Source organism: Notothenia coriiceps, unplaced genomic scaffold, assembly GCF_000735185.1.
Source record: "Notothenia coriiceps isolate Sejong01 unplaced genomic scaffold, NC01 NC01_scaffold00026424, whole genome shotgun sequence".
In the NCBI taxonomy this organism is placed as follows: domain Eukaryota; kingdom Metazoa; phylum Chordata; class Actinopteri; order Perciformes; family Nototheniidae; genus Notothenia; species Notothenia coriiceps.
Genome location: NW_011359125.1, coordinates 411,335 through 431,510, shown reverse-complemented (window position 1 = coordinate 431,510; position 20,176 = coordinate 411,335). Strand labels below are relative to the sequence as shown.

The window sequence follows — 20,176 nt, the reverse complement described above, 5'->3', positions numbered from 1 at the left end:
CTGAATGCACTTTGTTGTAGTTATCCTACAGAGAAAAGAAAATGCAAATTCTATATATCTATTAATCATTTTCGGCCTTTCGGCATTCGGCCAACTGTTTCCTATTTTCGGTATCGGTTTCGGCCAAGAATTTCCCGTTCGGTGCACCCCTAATATATATATATATAAATAAATAAATAAATAAATAAGCAAACATTTTCCCTTCCTGTCCCTTAGAGTCAAAGGTTTTGTCTTGAAACATCTAATTTATTAGTCAAAAATCTAAAGATAACATCAGTTTATTATAATATAGAAACAGAAAAGCAGTTGTTTGAGGTGCTAAAATACTATTTAATCTTCTTTGAACATTAATTGACGATCAAAATAAGAAATATAAATGTACTACTTACAAGTTGAGCTCCATATTTGAACACCTTCTTCCCATTGTCGTCCTCAGAATAAAACTCCTGCAGGACCCTTTTGCATTTGTCTGCAAAAAGAAAAATCTTCAGAATTATTTCACAGCAAAAAAATCAAAACAGGCTACATCAAGTAAACACCAGGTGGAGATTTGTTTGTCCACCATACTGTATATTATTCAAACAGATAAATCTTTTTTTCTGGGGTTATCTTTTAAATTGTTTATATATTAAAGCTGCTTTTCTGAGTATAAATGTGTGATTAACAACACCACCACCATCACCACTGGGCCTGGAAGCTAATTTGTTGTCCTGCGACGACCCCTTTGTTGAGTAACATGGCATCCTGTAATCTCGATGAGTCACTATTGCCTTCATTAGAGCGCAAACTGCCTCTGCTGTAATACATGAACCAAATTCCATTCGTGTGTACCAACTATCAAAGTTTTAAAGTGAAATACCTGACAATTACGAAGCAGATTTCTTCGGTGAAATAATGTAAATACAACAACAGGCGCGCTCAGTTCAGGGTCCATTTTTTTTTTCTTTGAGAAAAACATCCCTCACTTCTCGAAAGAGCCACAGCAACTAACAATACTTGATTCCACGTTACAACCAATGAAATCAGCCCTACCGCGATTATTAAAACACTCTACTTACTTTGTCGCTTTAGCAGAAAATCCGCACATCTGGTTTATTATTTCTCTGTTCGAGGATGTTATTGTAAACAAAGCAGCACATGGCTTTTTAGCCTCGTCACTGAGTATCCCTCCGCTCTTAAAAATAGTCCTGGCTGTTGTTTTCAAAAGCAAGGCCAGCCATCTTCTAACGTTAGCTCGGGTTAGCTGAGTGTTTCTAACATGGACAGGTCCGTCGATATTAGCCGCTATTTACATAATCCCTAGCCGGTAAAATGTCGCCGACTTGAGGTCTAACTTCCAAGATTTCTGATGGATCATATCCTCCAAGTAAAACTTATAAGATTCAAAGGCGTTTTCTCCATATGCACAATAGCTACAGAGTAGTTATGGCAATACAACTGTTAGGTCCCAGGCTCCTCCAACAATGCAACATAAATATATACAAGATATAAACAAATAAAAACAAACAAAAATAGTGCAAGAAGAAGCAGTAGGAATAAAGAGTATGTTGCAAGACCAATGTGCAATTAATGCATAAGTAAACGATATACATTTAAAATAAAATGCAATAAAAATCTGGCAAGTGATCAAGTCAATGCAGAAGTCAATATACATGTAAATAGAATAAGATAAACAAGAACATAATACTGTAAAGTGGAATAAATAGTTATTGTAGTAATAAATAAATGTGTGTCTATATACGTGTAAATAGAATAAGATAAACAAGAACAAAATGTACAATTAAATACTGTACAGTGGAATAAATACATATACATTTTCTCGGTTTATTGTTAGGTATGGCCTTTTAAGTTTAAGGCAAATTAGATTAAAAAATGCCAGTGTAACAGAACCACGAGTTAAATAAAATAGGAAAATCATGGTTGGTTACAAATTTAAAAAAATTCAAATTCAATTGTTGTGTAATAATTTTGAATATTAGGCATTTCCGTTGGGGTGCCTTTAAAATTAAAACAAATACCATTAGTTTATTCATCAGTTACATAAAGTGTGTGCCGACATCTTCGTGGACTCAATCCCCTACCAGCATTTCAACCAAGTATCCCTTAGCAAAGCAAAGGGCAAGGTGACTAACCATCTGCCATTTTTTTAATCAAAACAGTTGGATGCAAAACGGTACGTTAACTTGTTCAACTGACAAGCAACACCGTTAGCTAACCGGCTAGCATGCTAACGTAGGTTGTGGAAGCTAGCAGTTAATTAGTGCCAGTTTAGTTATTTCATGTTGACTTAAAGTCCTGAAAAGTTTGGCCTTGTATATATTGATGGGTAAAACATGGAGGTTACGCAACTGTATAACTTATTGACTTTTTACTGTTTACTAGTGTACCTTTTTATCATTGAGAAAAAGCCTATTTTTTTTACCAAAGAAACAACATTAGCTCGTTATCCTAAATTGTATGTTTCAAGTAATGTGAACAAAGTCACTTAAAAACCGTGAATGTCTAACGTCACACTTCACATTATTCTTAAACTGAATGCATGTCGTGAGGTTGTGTATTGTGAGTTTAAATCGAATGCACATGAAATAACAATGAGCATATGATGTCTAGATATTAACCGAAATATGTTGTTTGAGAAATTCCTCTTCGTTTTTCAAAAAGTTATTGTTGGACATGTGCTTCCACAGTGGCGCCTGCTCCTTTGTTTAAACGGTTCCATCCGGGTCACTCACTGTGTCTAACAGAGGTAATGCTTAACTAGTTACTTAGGAGAAAAGTTACTACAACGTTTATTTTCCCGGATTGTTTTTCTCCTAACGTTTTAAAATACACATGCATGACCTAATGGGCTGTGGTCTAATGAACTGGAGTTAGAGTAGAGGGAACACGAAGAGGGAAAGTAACCAAACTGGCTACTCAATTGTTTGTGCACAAACACGACTCGTTTCAGATTAGCTGCACTACACTGCATTATACAAATCAGGAACGTAGGTTTTCAAAAAGGGATTTTGAAGAAGATATTTAGTTTAAAGTTAAGCTCCGTTATCTTGGGCCAACCTATTACTGCCATGCCGTTATTGTGAAAGTTAACACATTACCTTTCTCTGCCGCATAATCCTTACGAGCCATGACTGCAGACCTTGACCCTCAGGTGAGATAACTTGATTCCAAAATCCTAACGATACCTACAGACTCAAATAGAGTTTAAATTCACGGTTTAATTACTTCAATATCACCGGAGACTAGTATTCATTCGCTTGCAGCTTGCGGTTCTCCCCGGTCTCCGTGCAAGAAGTGGCGCGAGTCTGACGTAGCCAGCAGCCAATCGCGTGGCTTCTTTCCGCAGTGAGAGGCGGGGTTTTCGTGGTGGCGCGAAAGTTGAGGGCGTTCGCGCGTCACGTGACTCAACAAACTTCCGCCCTGTTAGTCAGGATTGGCGCGAAATGCAATGATTGGATTTTATACAACAGAGTGAACCCAGAGTGAACTCAAACAGACTGTAGTATAACTTTTGTAAACACTGCCGAGTCATGGCCAAAATAAACTTAAAACGTTCTAGAATTCAAGCTATTTGTAAGGCAAACGTTATACAATTTTCATAATAATAATTAATGCAGATATTTATTGTCCTAACTGGTATACATATCATGTGGGTAGTTTCCAAGCAGATACCTGTTTAAAAATAAGATACAGGTTTATAACGTCAGCAGAAAGTGTAATGACCTCAGGGGGTAAAGGTTTTTGGTTTTGCCATCAATTTATTAGTAACACTCTTATTTTAGAGCAGAATCATTGATAGGGTAATAAACACATAAATAAAATGCAATTGCAATTGAGACTGAGTATTGGTGTTTATGTATTTTCATCTGGCTTTTCAAAATGTGAAATATAAAGGGTGTGACTTTCTGATGTAGACATTTCCCCCAGTGAATTGTGTTCTGTTTTAAAAAAAATTGTAATCGTTTGGTTCACAAATTACATATATTACTAAATGCATGATATTAAAAGGAAACAAAAACTCCAAGCTTACTTGTTATTAGTTATTTATTAGTTATCACAGTAATACATACCATCACATATTTGAACTTGTTTAAAAGGTGTTGATGTATTGTGCATTCTCTAAACGCATGCATGTGCATCACATCTCATCCGTTTTTACACATCTTTTCTTGTGATCTCATTAAAACCCTGTTTGCTCAATAAAGGATATTTTAATAATAATTATATAAACAAACGTTAGACACGAAAAAACCAGTCGACAACAGTGAAATACGTTATGAACCTAACTTCAAAAAGTGGGACACAGGAGATACTTTTAACTTGCTGCCAGACAAGAATCAACCAACAAGAATCTAACTGAACATGAACACTCCTTTAAACATTTTCTTTCAAAACATAAACTTTCCTTTTGGTGAAATGGCATAAACTTTTCCCCCCAAAACTCATCATTTAGTTTTTCCTTTTCCCCTCCAACAAAATTAGTAACTGAAATAAATCTGATAGATGAACTTGGTAAGTGGTCATGTAGGAGAACAGATGCCCCAAATACATAGTACACTGAAATGTACTGAGAAAACGCAGTAGTGTTGAAGAGATACTTTAACGAAAAACAACGGTTGTTCCCCCGACGGTACAGGTCTCCATGTCCTCAGTCAAAGAGCTCATCGAGGACGCTGGCAGAGGTGTGGCGCGTGGAGGGCTGAAGAGAAAAAGCAGGACGAACAAAGTTGGAGCTTGACAGGAATATTCATTGGAAACCAAAGTGCCATTCCGACACAGTTCCCCAATCATGCATTTTGTTTGCCGCCATAATGTACCATTAATTAGGCTGTTAGTCAGCTCCACAAAATCACCAGTATAATGCATTTTTATAGACATTCATTCAATTGTAGCTCAGCTGATCAAGTCCACCAAAGTGTTACAGCAGTGTATTAAATTGCTACTGAACTGAATGAAGACTGAATCAAAATTTTCTAAAAGAGCCAAACTTTGGAAATAATGCAGACAACTGTGTAATTTAAAGCAGACTCATCAATCGTAAGAGAAGTATGTGATGGATATAAATGCTTTAAAGTGCATTTTAGTTTTTTTACCAGTGAAAATTCAGATTCATGATCGGAGCCACTCTCATAATCATCAATCTCAGCCTCTTCTCCTTCTTCACCATCCTCAATCAGAGAAAGTCTGGGGAGAAAACAATGTTCATTTTTAATGTAATGTATTCTTGCCGGATAAAAGCTAAGAAAGACACAATATATATATTCACATTTTCTAAATATTTAAACGTTTCTCTTGGTACTCTCCTCTAACGTTATAACGTCAGTCTTACAAGCTGAGGTTGGAGTTCAGGTCCGGCTGTTCCAGAGAGGTGCCGGTCTGGCTGGAGGAGAGACGGCATTGCTTGGTGGGCTTCACCTTGCGTATACTGAACCTGTTGAACAGCAGCAGGTTAACATGAGGGGGAGGAATACTACATGTGGAGCTCACCAGCATCTTTTGTGGAAGGTGCTATATATTTGTTCTGTGTACAGGGTTCATACACTTTTTTACCAATGATTTTCCATGACTTCTCCATGACCTTTACCTAATTTTCCATGACCAAAACAATTACTCTTTCTCAGCGGTACCACTGAAAATGGTTTATTACAGGAAAATAAGGTCTGCATATGAAACATGTTGTGCCTATCTAAAACAAATCAAATAGTAGGCTTANACAGAACGTCTCATGGTTAATGCTTGCTAAGCAAACGCTATTTCAGTTATGTTGAGGCTGCGTGTCCACCAACGAGCTGCTAAACAGCGCCAAGCTTACAGCGTAGTAGAGCACACTAGAGCTTTATGGACGCTGTAATTAATTCCAACTTAAATAATCGTTAGATTAGTCGAGTAATCGAAAAATAATCGACCGATTAGTCGACTACCAAATAATCGTAGTTGCAGCCCTAGTTACCGCCCTTACATGCTAAACTCTTATGCACTTTTGGCAACGAGCATCGAGACGGGTAAAGTTTAACCACACCTTGGAGCGCGTTCTCTCCGCCATCTCCTCCGTGTGTTGCTGCATGTAGCTGCTGTGTGTGTAAACTGCCCCGCCCCCTCGCACACAGACGGGAGAGAGATCTCGTCTGATCGAAAATACATCATAGACGCATTTGTTTGTCTTTTTGCATGTTAGAAACGAGTTGGCGACACGAAGACTTCGATATCATGTTTGTGTAGCAATAACACATGACATATGTTTGAAATGTCTCCAGCACCGATAAAAAGACCAATAACGTTGGAGCGTAACGGCGCGTAAAACACACGTGATGACGTCACCAACGAATCGACGACTGAATTAGTTTGCAACTAATTTGGTCATCGATTTTAATCGATTAAGTCGATTAGTTGTTGCACCCCTACTTGCAACAACTTTCCCCAAGTTCAAAACAACTAAGCTGGTCCTGTTGGGGGTTTGTAACACCAACAGGAGTCAACAAACAGATGCAGTTTTAACCACTGAGGAAGATTTGAACAGTAGATTTACCTCTTTGTCAGGGCGGTGAGGAGGGAACATGGACTGCTGGGTGTAGTAGAGACTGGAGTCGTCCGCGTAATCGCTCTCTATCCCTCCCTCCATAAACTTCTTCCGGTTAGCACCAAACATACCGCGTGTCACCTGAGGAATAAAAACACAGGACACTCAGATTCAAACGTCCGCTGTTACCAGGAGCAACACGTTACTCTGCAAGCCCAACAAATGAGAATAAAGTCACATTAAGTTGTTCTTTTTTAAACTCTTAACATGCGTTTTAAGTCTGCAAACACAAACCGGTATTATGCTCACATTGTGTCACAAAGTCTAAGTTAAAACAAAGCAAATACATTTAATAAAGCAGATGAAACCAATGTTTGTTGTCTGTTTAACTTAGATGTTAGAGACTGTCCCAAAATGCTGCTGAATTCATTTAACTTGCTCAGATAATCCGCTTTTCTTTGAGGCACAGTGATTATTAACACAACACAACAGCAGCGCCTATACAAGCCAAACAACGGTTACTCTTTATGCACATCACTTTTTGTGGAAGTATGCAGAGAGTAGGTTTGGAAAAAGTGTACATTTTGTGATTTTAAGTGAAGCTACAGCATCTTATTTGAAGAGCACTGACCACAGATTATCAACATCAGACTCGTATGAACGAACAAATAAATAAATGCATCCAAATCACAGTTTCTTCCCCTTGTGTTTGAGGGAAGTGAGCACGTCTTTTCCTGGATGGTAACACAAACACTCTGGGAACATTGATATAATTATTGTCTGTAGATTTTTAGAACAAACGGTTTCATCCGTCTGGCATCTTTTAAAAAGTTACAGACATATACATGATAAAAATAACTATCATAACATGTGTTTTTGTGCATTATTCTTTAATGATCTATATGTGAAAGAGTGAGACAAAGTGTGCACATAACAAACCCTTCACTTTATCATCAGCATCTCTCTTCATCACTTGCATTGCTATCCACTAAACAGTGTCTTAAAGGCTTATTAAGATTAATAAAGTGTGTCTTGGAAACAGTGTGTTTCAGGATAGAAACATAGAATAACAGCCACCTGAGCCAAAAAGTTGTTTCACAGATGTTTTTATTCTAATTACAACAACAATAAAGTTCATTGTAAAAATAAGTAATATGTATTTAAGTACCTATGGGATACTTTATTCAAACAGTATTTATGATTTCCTATTTCCTTCTTTGTGTTATCATCATAGGTTTCATTCTAAAGAAAATAAAGAATACATATAAAATACAATAACGTAAGATAATAGTAAGTGTCAAATGTGGGTGCACACATTTTGATAAGCAGAAAAAAAGAGAAAATAGAAATCGTGGTTTTATTTGAATGAAAGCCTTGTAAATTCCACTGCACCTTAGTACGATAACAATACAGACATGTGTATTGTTACAAATTGATTTAAAAGTCGATGTAAAGAAAGTGGCGTGAACTTAGTGGGTTGGATAGAGGTGCAATTCAATCAGATAGGCCAGCAGTCAAATTAAAATAGAGAAATTGAATAATAAAAAGTAGTTTCTGAGCTTCACTTTTCTTTTCGTTTCAAAGAAAGCTGCAGCAAAAGGCTAATGTTAGCTTTATGAGCTAATGCTATGTCCCATAATCTTCCTAACAAAAACTACCATTAAATCACCACAGCTTTCCTCCCACATTCACATATTAACCAAGATACCCTGATCATAATTATGTTCCGGAGTACCGTTAAAGTAAAAGCTTGCATCTCGCATTAGGTGTGAACTGTGTCAGGAGCTACATGATAGCTAAGTAGTGAGCTTGGGCTAGCAGCTTAATCATTAGGAATGTATAGGGACGCTAGCGTGGGAGCTAATGCTCACTGCTAATCGGCTAACAGCAACAAATAAACGCCACGTTTGGAGACAGTTTTAAGCGGATCTGTTGAACCAGGAAAGTGGGATTAAACTGGGGGTGCGAAGGAAGGTAACAAGCAGAGAAACGAGCCAAAGACAGGAGTGTTTTTCTCCGGGTTTTGGGCCTCCGTCGGCTAACATTAGCTTCCAAAACAACAACAGAAAACAGCGGAACACAAACTCCAGCTTTAAATAAGAGCTTTATCCTCCCCTTGTGTCGTGGTAAACCCTATCCGAGTGTGCTGTTTGTATTCACTTAAATACGGGTTTCGTGTGAATAAAAGAAGGATATAAATTAAAGGAATAAAAGAAGAAGATCTTACCGCTTCATCAATCTGTCTTCCCCGCTACTATCCAAGATGGCCGACATCTCTTCGCCAATCAGCGAGGAGGATGCTGGGAAGCCTCTGATCCCCATCCCTTACTACAGTGTAGTAAAGCATATTACAATACAATACAATACAATACAATACTATACTATACAATAATATACTTTACTATACTGTACTATATTATATTATACTATATTCTTTACTACAACTTAATACGCTTTATTATACTATACAATAATATACTGTACTGTAGGCTACTCTAGTCAATCAATCAATCAATGTTTATTTATATATTTATCAGGTGTATATCAGTATGTAGTGTCTCTACTTTAAAGAGTCCTCTCCTGCTGATGTTCAGGTGTATATCAGTATGTAGTGTCTCTACTTTAAAGAGTCCTCTCCTGCTGTATGTAGTGTCTCTACTTTAAAGAGTCTATGATACTGACACAGATTGGTGTACTGAAGTATGTAAAGTACAAAAGTATGAAATGCTTTAATTCAAGTATTTTTTTTATATATAATATCAATTTTATTTTTTCATTAGTTTGTGCTCATTTTGATGCCAGTTGTTGGGAATCAGATTAACTTTAAGGATTTACTTCCACATAGATACTCTGTTTGATGTTTTTTTATTTAACCACTTCAAAATTTACTTTTTTTAAATGGCAAACTACAAGATTTTACTTGTATTAAATGTCTGTTTAGCCACTATCTATCGCCAAAGGATGAACATTATGGGTGATTGTGCCAATGGCTGCAATTTACAGTTTTTTGTTTCCATTGAATACATAACATTTTTTAAACCACTTCTACATTTCTGAAAAAACGGAACGCTAATTTATCAAAAGCATCGAATAAGTGATCAATTCGAAACACAATACTATTACAACATAATGACGCTTATCCACTGCAGGGCCTCGCTCGGCTTAGTAGCCTACGGTATGCTAGGCTTCGTTAGGCTTTGTTAGGCCAGGCTCACTTTATGCTGCGTTTCCATTACAGTTTAGTAGCCGGGGCAGTAACTATAGTAACGCAGTGTAGGCGCCGGAGCTGTGACGTCATCTTCAATGCGAAACACAAAACCAACATCAGCCGTTAGCGGTTAGCCCTCAGAGCTCACAGCTCCTCATATCTGTTCCGAAACTAGACAAAAGTTAAACAAGTCCAAACCACAGACTGTCTGTGTCATGGAGAATACAGTCTCTGGTTTATTTATGTCTGTAGGCCGTTGTTGTGAGTGTGGGCGGAGCATATACAACGTTAGCTTAGCCGATCTCCATTCAGAAAACATGCATTTAAAAAGGTTTTTCGCCTGCCGTCTGTCTGCAGACTTGTCAAAGCATTAATTCATGGTTTTTACTAACCGGTATCAGTATGTTGTTACTTCGGCATCATTTTGAAACGTGTATTACAATTAAATCACGGTAAAATATGTTCATTTTGTTGTAGTTGTTAGCGATTCTCTCACTAGTTTAGCATACTGAGCCCGATCCTTACCTGACCCATCTCTTGAGAAAGTGAATCAAAGACAGATCATCTTTTTAACTTCAACTGTTAACACGAGCTGTGAATCCTTGAGCAGCTTGTTGTGTTTCTAGCCTGTGTGTCCATCTCACCCGGGGTAGTGGTCCTCTTGCGTTTAGCTGCAGGTGTATCGTGAGAGGAGGCGGCATCTCCTCCCTCCTTCTCTCTGGGTTTAGAGGAGGAGCGGCCCTCTAAGGAGCACTGATACATCCTGACGGACGGCCAGGAGAGGGCAGCAGAGGGACACTCTGATTTCAGATAGGCAGCGCTGGGAGGGGAGGACAGAGTGACAGAGAGATGAGGACAAAGACAGATAAGCCTTTGTTAATATTTACAGGTTATGTAGAGCTTTTTCAGCTTTTTCTTAGTAATGATGAGTCCATTTCAATTTGTGCGGTTGTAGAGAATAGTTTGAAGCTTCATTAAGATGGTGACATTTGATCAACATTTAAATTCACGTTTATTCGTTCTGTTTAAACCCTTTGCAAAGTGAATAATATGTTTTTATCTCATAAAATATTCTGCTGGAATCCATATGTCCAGGTATTTATCCATTTTCCCCCATAATATTTGCGGTTCAATAAAAACAGTTTGCCGCCATACAAAGCATCCATCTAAGCTGCATAAAAAAATAACATTTATAAAACCAAAATCACAAAAAATATGTGTCTGCTCTAACACTATTAGAATCAACTATTTAAGTCGTTATAAAATATTAAAATATGTATCCGCTTGGAACACCATGAAGACAGTTTTATCAGTCTCATACTAAACACTGTAGAAAGACATCAGAGAAATCAATTGTTTTATTAAATAATCAAATGCATCACTTTTTTCACTTGGAATCTAAATACAAGCTTCGAATGTGAATAAACAACATGTGGAAAAGCGTTAACAGTGACATTTCAAGAATGATCACATTATTTTCTGTGTTTGCTTTTCAATATATAAATATCTTGATTTAGTAGGCTAAAGGAAAATGTAACTTTGTCCTTTGAGGTGCCTCGTGGTGATCGTCGAATGAGGAAAGCAAGTGTATGGATTGTCTGTTTATATATTATGCTTATATTGTGATATTAGTATTCCTCTGATATTTGACTGAACATGTTCATGTGAAGGAGTTTTTTGTTTCTCACAGCTGGGTGCGGTCCTGACGCAGCAGCTTGAAACTGAACTCGCTGAGGATCTCCAGGAAGGCCAAGTTCATGTTCGGCTCTTCCCCCTCACGTGGCTCCCGGAATGCAAAATGCATGCCATCCCTAGGATCAGAAACAACAAGCACAATAGAACTAACATAAAAAACGAAATAATAGTTTGCTCTTGCTTAGAGTCTCTTTAATTAAGTCTTTGAGGCGGCGGCGTGTGGCGCAGTGGATAGAGCGTTGGTGTTCGGATCAAGGGAGCACAGGTTCAAACCCCACTGCAGTCAGTATGTCGTTGTGTCCCTGAGAATTGCTCCTGTGGGGATTGCCCACAGTATTGAGTATGCAAGTCGCTTTGGATAAAAGATTCTAACAAGTGAAATGTAATGTAATGTAAAGCCCTGGAGAAAAACGCAACATAAAAAACGAAATGAATGATCAGCTATAAGAGTGAACAACTTGTAACAGTTGAATCTTCACCATTTAAATGACATTTCTTTGAACCAATTTTGAGTTGATTATCATGACAGAGATAATAATATAAATATAAACTCGTGCCCTTAAGAGACTGTAAAAACATTCAAATCAAAATGTCTGTCAGAGGTGGTCTGTATGTGTCTGTGTGTGTGTCAGAGACGTGTATGTGTGTGTGCTTCGTACATGTGCAAGGCCACCAGTGGTTTGCGGACGCGGTGAAGATCAACGCCAAAGCTCATGGCAAGCTTCTTGGCCAATTCTCTAATCTCACTGAGATCCTGCTGGCTGTGGTCCTCCGTCAGCATCTCCGAGAACAGCTGAGCACACACAAACATGACTTTACATAAACATGTGCCACAGTGTGTCACTTGTTCGCTGGTTAAAATACTTTTTATAATAATAATAATAATTATGTTTTCGGCTGTTATTTCACACTGAAAGTGATATAATTATCTTTCACTAGACGGATTAAATTAAAGAATTGCATAAATGTAATGATTATAGTTTGTTATGGCCCTTTGTTGCCCACCTGCTGCAGACTGAGGCAGACCGTCTTGGCGCTCTGGACGGGGCTGATGAGTTTGCTCTTGCTTACGGTCTCTTTAATGATGTCGCCAAAGTCTTTAAAGTACTGGAGAAAAACACAAACACTCAAAGTTACTTCAAGCATGATCATTAAGAGATTAAGTTAACAGCATTGTGATAATTCCCTTTAAGTCATCTGTGCTTTTTAAAATCAGTTTCCCTCTGACTCACTCTCTGCACCTCGCTGGTTCATTAAACAGATGTTATCACCATCCTCCACTCTCTTACACATCCTCGCAAGTATTCATCTTTTATTCATCTATTTTTCTTGACAAGAGGCTAGTTTTTATTTGTTTTTATGGGTGTAATCCTTGAGGGAAAAAATCTTACATTGAACTGCTAATATCATGGATGTGGGTAATTCAATTATTTTTTGTTTTTTTACTTGGAAAATGATATATTCTAGAGGGCTATTATCTCCAACCCTCACACCAAATCAATCTAATGATAAAGTATAAATGTGTATCTAATGAAATGTAACTATCCCTTAAAGGGGACCTATCATGCAAAATGCACTTTTTGATGTCTTTTATACATAAATGTGTGTCCCCGGTGTGTCATGAAAACCTCTCTCTTTTCCTCCGTACCCAAATCTCTAAAAACGGGGGTACAACGGAGCTGATCCAGATTTGCCGCCGAAATGACGTAATATCGGCGGCGGACCCACGGCACTATCAGAAACGTTGCTATCAGAAACAATGCCCGACTGTTTTGGACGTAATATGGTCGGTGCATGTTTACATTAGCATCGCTAACACTCAGAGCTAACCTGTACCGCACAGAGCATGTGTGTGAAGAAGCAGGAAATAAAAAGGAACTCGCCTCGTGGTATAACCGGTAGGAAAGAAAGCCTTTGAGCTCCATACTGTTTCAGAAATAATTCTTGATCTAATCATTCTTGATCTAATAATCCTTGCGTTTCATCACTGCAGCATTTTAGACGCATGAGCATAAGCTCCGCCCCTCTTATTTTTTTCAGTAAAAAAAAAAAAAAAAAAGCTTTATTTTTATTTTGCCTTTATTTATACAGGTGAGAATCTCATTGAGACACAGGGTCTCATTCTCAAGAGAGACCTGTTTATACCCAGAATCAGCACTTTTGAAAAAGGAAGTGAAATAGAGGGATATGAGGCATGGCTAGAATGGGTGATCTGTTTGGTTTTTTGACCAAAACACTTCATAGACATGTTTTTTATATATCCGAGACCTATGCTATTGCCTAAAAATACCATGATAGGTGACATTTAAAACCCTTCATCTCCACCTTGCTGTAGTGCTTGAAGACTTCGGTGGCGGCGTTGAGGTCCAGCACGCCGTAGATCACCAGCTTACAGTAGCCAGCCAGCTGGTTGCGCTTCCTCTGGAGAAGCGTTATCTTCATCTCTTCCTCAACTAAAGAGGAGAGCAGAACCAGGGTGGAGGAGAGCAGGAGTAACAGTAACAAAACAACAGTCAGGTTATGATAAAGACACAGGCAAAACGTGTGATGAAAGACTGGTATTTGGCTTGGGAATTAGCCGAACATTGTGAAAACAGAAAAAAAGGATTTGTTATAGCAGCAGATTCTCAAAACAAGACATCAAAAACGATGTCTGCAGGCATAAATGAGGAGAGGGTCCTCTGGGAGAGATTTGGCAGTGTTAAGATTTGTTTCAAAACCACTAGGAAAACAAAATCTATTTGTCTACTCAGAAGTTTCAAAAATGGTGAGGATGATCTGTAACAGCATTGTCAAAAAAAGACTGGAAGTGGTTCTGGAAAGTACCACGGTTAATGCAAACATTTATTTAGAGTAGGTGTTATTTTTGAAAATACCATTGAGCTCGTCATCATCAGAGTCAGAGAAGACGTAGTCCACGAGGAAAGCAGCCATCTCAGAGCGCATGGAGTCTGAGGGCAGGAGGACCAGCGTCTGGAGGGCGGGCGTCGAGCGGACCGAATCCTGACTGTACAGGAGCAGCAGGTCGCACAGCAGCTCGAACGCCTGCGGAGGAAAGGACCATTTTATATAGGAAATCTCTGAAAAGACAGATTGGTAAGCACGTCAGCGCTTACAAAAAGGTCACCAGCACTTTGTCTGAGGAGTCTTTTTGTGTCTTTGTGTAAAGGAGGGCTCAAGGACAAATACGTCTATCTGTGTTGACAGGAATGTTGTCAGAATATAAGAGCATAAAGGAAAAAATAACCTTTTCCCCAAGCAACAAGCCAATAACATACAGTCTTAGTGTGCAAGGCTACGATCAGTTCAGTTTTGAGGAGTGTCTGGTTCCCTTCAAATTAAATTACACAATGAAGGAACAGTAATCCGTTACAGTTAGTGAAGGACATTTGAATTACTAATCAAATTGTTGGTAATTACAAAGTGGTTGCGTCTATATTTATAATTTTCTGTGAAAATAGATTATTCATTCTGGTTCTTTTGGCATATTTCCAGGCCATGCTGGTCACCAATGTCGTGCAACGTCATCGGCTTTCCATCTTTATTACCCAGTTTTAACCATTTATTGAAAAAAAAGTAATTATAATACAGTTAAATTACTTGTTTCATTTGAACAGGGCAATTAGTTATCTGTAATGCATAATTAATATTGTCCCACTGAGGTCACATTGGTCGACGTTTCTCACCTGATCTCTGATCTCCGTCCGGTTCAGAGACAGACACGTCTCACACACTTTGCAGAACGAGCGCAACTCCTTCTTCAGACGCTTTAATTCCGCCTGGGGCAGAAGGTGAGCAGATCTCAGATGAAATTATTACATTTCTATATTTCTGTGTGCAAGACAGGATGAGGGGCAAGAAGTAATAACCAATATGGATTTAAGACTGTAGCAATAAAATATGATGATTACCAAATGTTTTATAAAGATCGTCTATTTGTCATTCAACAAAGGGTCACAGTGACGCGTCCTAGAACCCGGAATTAAGTCAGCATTTTACCACTTCCGGTTCCTTCGACAAAAACGCAATGCAATTTCTCCATAGGATTTTGGAAAATAGCTCGAAATAAGGTCTGTGGTTGAAACACATTTAAGAGACGGATCACGTTTTCTTCAGCCGGATAATATCCACATGTCGACCCTACTTTTATAATTTTTTTATCATAAATCTAGTCGCCAGAAGCAAAATGCTAACGTTTGCTATAAGCGAACTACAGCAGGGTCGCTGCTTCAACGTCACGCCAACTTAAGATCCATATTCAAAAATACAGATTCTAAAGTGTACAAGTTGAAGTGTTTGTTTTAAGTTTGCAGGAGGCAGGTACTTGCTTTCAAGCAGCACGCGGGGAAAAACCAACTTGGCGGGAGTGTTTACGTGTTCGGTGCAATGACGTAAAACGGCCTTGACAACTTGTGTAGTCCTATTCAGACACTTGTTAACTCAGACATGTAAACTCTTCAAAAATCACAAGCGGGGTCACTGCTGATGTATTTAATGTCGTAGAACAAAACGTGATCCGTCTCTTAAATGTGTGTCAACCACAGACCTTATTTCCAGCTATTTTCCAAAATCCTATGGAGAAATTGCATTGCTTTTTTGAAAAAAAAAAAAAAAAGTCTTTTAACCTCCCAACTTTTTTTTTTTTTTTTTTCCATTAATTTTTTTTTTCTGCAAAAACTTTTTTTAAGGGGGTTGAAGGGGTTTTCCCCCCCCCACCAGACCCCCGCCGTAAAAAAAACGAGCTTTTTTTCTTTTTTTTTTTTTTTTTTCGACAAATTTGTTTAAAAAAATAGGGGGTGGTTTTGGCTTTTTCCCCCCCTCAAATTTTTTCAAGGCCAAAAAAAAAAAAAAAATGGTTGCAATTCCTTTTTTTTTTTTCCGGGCGGGTCGTACGGTTCCCTTGGCCCCCCTTAAAGAAACGCCTTAAAAACAAAAATTCAAAAAAGGAAAAAAAGATCAAATTTTTTAAAAAAAAAGTAAAAAAAAAACCAAAAAGAAAAATATTTTAAGAAAAAGTTGTCCCCAAAAATTTGGCTTTTTTTTGGACCAACCCTGAAAAAAAAAAAACCCCCCATGGGTAACCTTTTTTAACAAAAAGAACACAACAAAAATTTTTTTAAAAAGCAAACCGGTGTTTTTTTAAAGTTTTTTTTAAACACCCTTTTTAGCTTTTTTTTTTCTAAAATTTTTTTAAAACAAAAAAAAAAGAGGAAAAGGGGTTTAAACTAAAAGTTAAAATGTAAAATTAAAAAAAAAAGGGCTTTAATTTTCCCCAAAAGGGGGGTTAAAAAAAACCCCCCACCAAAAGCCCCCTTTTCCCAAATCCTACCCCCCTTTCCCTTCGAAAAAAGGCCACACGGGGGGGGGAGGAAAAGATTTTTAAAATTTCAAAAACCCCCCCCGGGCCGACCCTTTCTTTTGATTTTTTTCCCAAAAACCAAACCCCCAAAAAAAAAAAAATTTTCCAAAAGGGGTTTTTTTTTTTTTTTGGTAAAAAAATTTTAGGGGGTCCCCGGTTTCCTTGTAAAAAAAAAGTTCCCCCCCCCGGAAGACGCCCCCCCCTTTTTAAAAAAACCCCAAAATTTTTTTTAATTGGGGTTTGTTGTGGCCCCTTGGGTTTTTTTTTTTTTTTTTTTTGGTTTTAAGAATTTTTGTTTAAAAAAAAAAATTTTTTTTTTTTTTTTTTTTTTTTCCCCCCCCCCCGTAAAAAAAAAACCAAAAATTGAAAAAAACCAATAAGAAAAAAAAAATTTTTTTTTTTTTTTTTTTGGGGTTTTTTTTTTTTTTAAAATTTTTTCCCCCCCCCTTTTTTTTTAAAAAAAGGGAACCCCAACAATTAATGGCGGCCCCAAAGAAAAAAAGGGGCCCCCCCCCCAAAAACCACACCCCAAAAATAAGTTTCCCCCCCCCCCCGGGGTTCCCCCCAAAAAAACCCCCTTTTTTTTTTGTAAAAATTTTTTTTTGGGGTAAAAAAAACCAAACCCCAGAAAAACACCCCCCCCGGGTTTTACAACCCAAAAAAAAAAAATTTGGTTTTTTGTTTTTTTTTTTTTTTTTTTTAGGAAAATTTTGGTTTTTTTTTTAAAACCTTTAAATAAAAAAAAACCCCAAAAAAGAACCCCAAGACCCCCCCCCCCCTTAAAAAAGTTTTTTTTTTTTTCGAAAAGGTAACCCCAAACAAGGGCCCCCCCCCGGAAAAGGGGAAACCCCTTCAAAACCCAACCCCCCGACCAGGGGGGGAACCCCCCGGGAATTTTTTTTTTTTTTTTTTTTTTTTTTTGGGAAAAAAAACCCTAAAAAAAAAAACCCCCCCGGGATTTTTTTTTTAAAAAAAATTTTTATTTTTTTGCCCCGGGCCAAAAAAAAAAAAAAAAAAAAAAAGTTTTTTTTTAAGTTTTTTGAAAAAAAGGGTCCCCCGGAAACTTTTAATCTGTTTTCCACCGAAAGAAAAAAAGACCCACCCCCGTCCCGGGTTTTACAAAAAAGGAAAAAAAAGAACAGGCCCCCCCCCTGGTAACCGGTAAAAGGGTGGGGGAAAAAAAATAAAAAAAATTTTCCCCCCCCCCTGGGCCCCCCGGAAATTTTTTTTTTTTTTTTTTATCAAAAAAACCCTTTTTGGAAAAAGAAGGAAGGGGGTTGAAAAGGAAAGAAAGAGAGGTTCTTTTGGTTGGGGTTTTGCGTGGTTTTTTTTGGGTTTTGGGGTTTTTGTGTTTTTGAGTTTTGGGGTTTTTGGGTTTTTTGAGGGATTGTTTTTTTTTTTTTTAGGGGAAGGGGGTTGGGGTTTGGGGAAAACCCCCCCCGGAGGGGAAGGAAAATGGAAACCCCCCGATAAGGGGGCTTTTATAAAAAAAAAGGGGGGTCTTCCCCGTTTTTATTTTTATTTTTAGGGGGAAAAAAAAAGTCAAACCAACCCCAGGGGAAAAAAAGAGACACCACCCCAAAAACCCCACCCTTTTTTTCCGAGGGAACCCCCCCCAAGCCCCCCCCCCAAAAACCCAAAAAAACCAAAAAAACAAAAAAAGGTTTTTTTTTTGGTTTTTTTTTTCCAGGGCGGGCTGGCCCCCGAAAAACGGGTGAGTTTTTTTTTTTTTGGGTTCCCCCCGGGTTTTCCCCCCCGGTTAAAATTTTTGGTTGTTTTTGGGGGTTTTTTTAAGGGAAAAACCAAAACCCCCCGCCAAAAAAAAAAAAAAGGGGGGGGTTTTTTCCCCCCCGGGGGGTGGGGCCCTACCCCCCTGGGGGGTGGAAAAAGGTTTTTTTCCCTGTTAAAAAAAAATAAAAGGGGGGGGTGAAAACCCAAAAAAAGGGGGTGTGAAAAAAAAAAGGTTAAAAAGAACCCCAAAAAAAAGGAAAAACTTTTTTAAATTTTTTTCTTTTTTTAAACTTTCAAAAACAATTTTTTTTAAAAAAAAAAGGGGAAGGGGAAAAAGAAAAAAAGGCGAACCCTTTTTCGATTTAAAAATTTTTTTTTTTTTTTTTTGGTTTTGGAAAAAAAAAAAAATGTTTTTTCCATTTTTAAAAAAAAAAAAAAGGAGAAAAAGGTTGAAAAAAAGGGAAGGGGGTGGCGGTAATTTTCCTCCCCCCCCTAAAAAAATAAAAATAAACAATTAAAATTTAAACTAAAAAAAAAAAAACCACCCCAAAAAATTTTTGGTTAAAAATTTTTTTTTTTTGGGGGGGGGGTTTTTCCTCAAAAACTTTTCCCCCCCCCTTTTTTTTTTTGCCCCCGTAAAAAAAACCGGGATTAAAGAGGGAAAAGGGGAACCACCAAACCCCGGTTTTTAAAAAAACAGAAAAAAAAGTTAACCATTTTAATTTATCCCGCCCCCGTCCCGGGGTGGGTTTTTTCCAAAAACCCCCCCTCCCAAGAAAGGGGGGTTGGTTTTTTTTTTTTTTTTTTTTGGGTGTTTGGTTTGGTTTTTTTTGGTTGTGGGTTTGGTGTAAGGGAAAACCCAATCCCCGAATCCTTTTTTGGGGTTCCCCCGGTCGGAAAACCTTTTTAAAATACCCCAACCCCCCCCTTGAAAAAAAAAATTTAAACAACCCTTTTTGAGGGGTTTTAAAAGGGGGTGAAAAATTAGGTTACGCAAGATGAAACCCCCCCCCCTTTTGGGGGTTGGTCCCCCTTGGGGTTTTTTTTTGGGGTCCCGGTGGGACACCCCACAATCCCGGTTTTTTTTATCCCCCCCAAAAAAAAAAAAAGAAAAAAAAGGAAAAATTTTTTTTAGGGGGGGGGGGGTGAAAGTAGGGGTTCTTTTAAGTTTTTTTGTTACCCATTAAATAAAAAGAATTTGAAAAGAAACCCCCCAAAATAAAAGGGGGGGAACCCCCAAGAAAATAAAAAAAAATTAACCCAATTGTTTAAAAAAACCGGGAACCCAAGAAAAAAAAAAGGGAAAAACGGAAAACGGAAAAAAACAAACCCCCCCCCCGGTGTTTTTTGGTGGGGTTTTTTTTGTAAAAAGGGGTTTTTTCAACCCTTTAAGTTAAAAATTTTCAATGAAAAGAATTAGAATAAGAAAAAAAAAAAAAACAAAAAAAAAAAAAAAAAAAAAAAACAAAAAAAAAAAAAAAAAAAAAAAATTTATTTTTTAACCCGTTGAGGCCAAAAACCCCCCCCTGCCGCAAAAGGATTTTTTTTTTTTTTTTTTTTTTTTTGGGGGCCCCCTTCAACTTTTTTTTCAAAAAATTCCGTAAATAAAATGGGGGGTGAAAAAGCCCAAAAAAGGAAACCCCCCCCCCTGGTTTTTTTTTTTTTT

At 37.7% G+C, this 20,176-nt stretch overlaps 2 protein-coding genes and 1 long non-coding RNA gene across 4 annotated transcripts in view; all 3 read right to left on the bottom strand.

Annotated features, from left to right (window-relative positions):
* The window catches only part of mcm7 (minichromosome maintenance complex component 7), a 10,867-nt gene extending 7,560 nt beyond the window's left edge, over positions 1-3,307 (bottom strand). The window contains exons 1-2 of one of the 2 annotated variants that reach the window (XM_010784615.1): positions 3,099-3,307; positions 390-469 (exon numbers count right to left, since the gene is read on the bottom strand). In XM_010784615.1, coding sequence (XP_010782917.1) covers positions 390-469; positions 3,099-3,129 — 111 coding nt within the window. In that variant the 5' untranslated portion in view covers positions 3,130-3,307. Of the gene's footprint in view, positions 1-389; positions 470-1,058; positions 1,074-3,098 lie in introns of those variants that run through there. The other variant, XM_010784616.1, reaches the window with a different exon arrangement.
* A 752-nt stretch (positions 3,308-4,059) lies between these two features.
* On the bottom strand, positions 4,060-5,434 carry LOC104957018 (uncharacterized). Its single transcript, XR_799619.1, has 3 exons — positions 5,330-5,434; positions 5,094-5,184; positions 4,060-4,699 (listed from the first exon to the last, which is right to left on the bottom strand). It is a non-coding gene; the product is annotated as an uncharacterized lncRNA (long non-coding RNA).
* Positions 5,435-10,307: 4,873 nt separating this feature from the next.
* The window catches only part of LOC104957105 (cohesin subunit SA-1), an 11,026-nt gene continuing 1,157 nt past the window's right edge, over positions 10,308-20,176 (bottom strand). The window contains exons 2-8 of the mRNA XM_010784719.1: positions 15,107-15,199; positions 14,297-14,465; positions 13,746-13,873; positions 12,426-12,527; positions 12,080-12,213; positions 11,414-11,536; positions 10,308-10,545 (exon numbers count right to left, since the gene is read on the bottom strand). Coding sequence (XP_010783021.1) covers positions 10,308-10,545; positions 11,414-11,536; positions 12,080-12,213; positions 12,426-12,527; positions 13,746-13,873; positions 14,297-14,465; positions 15,107-15,199 — 987 coding nt within the window. The remainder of the gene's footprint in view (positions 10,546-11,413; positions 11,537-12,079; positions 12,214-12,425; positions 12,528-13,745; positions 13,874-14,296; positions 14,466-15,106; positions 15,200-20,176) is intronic.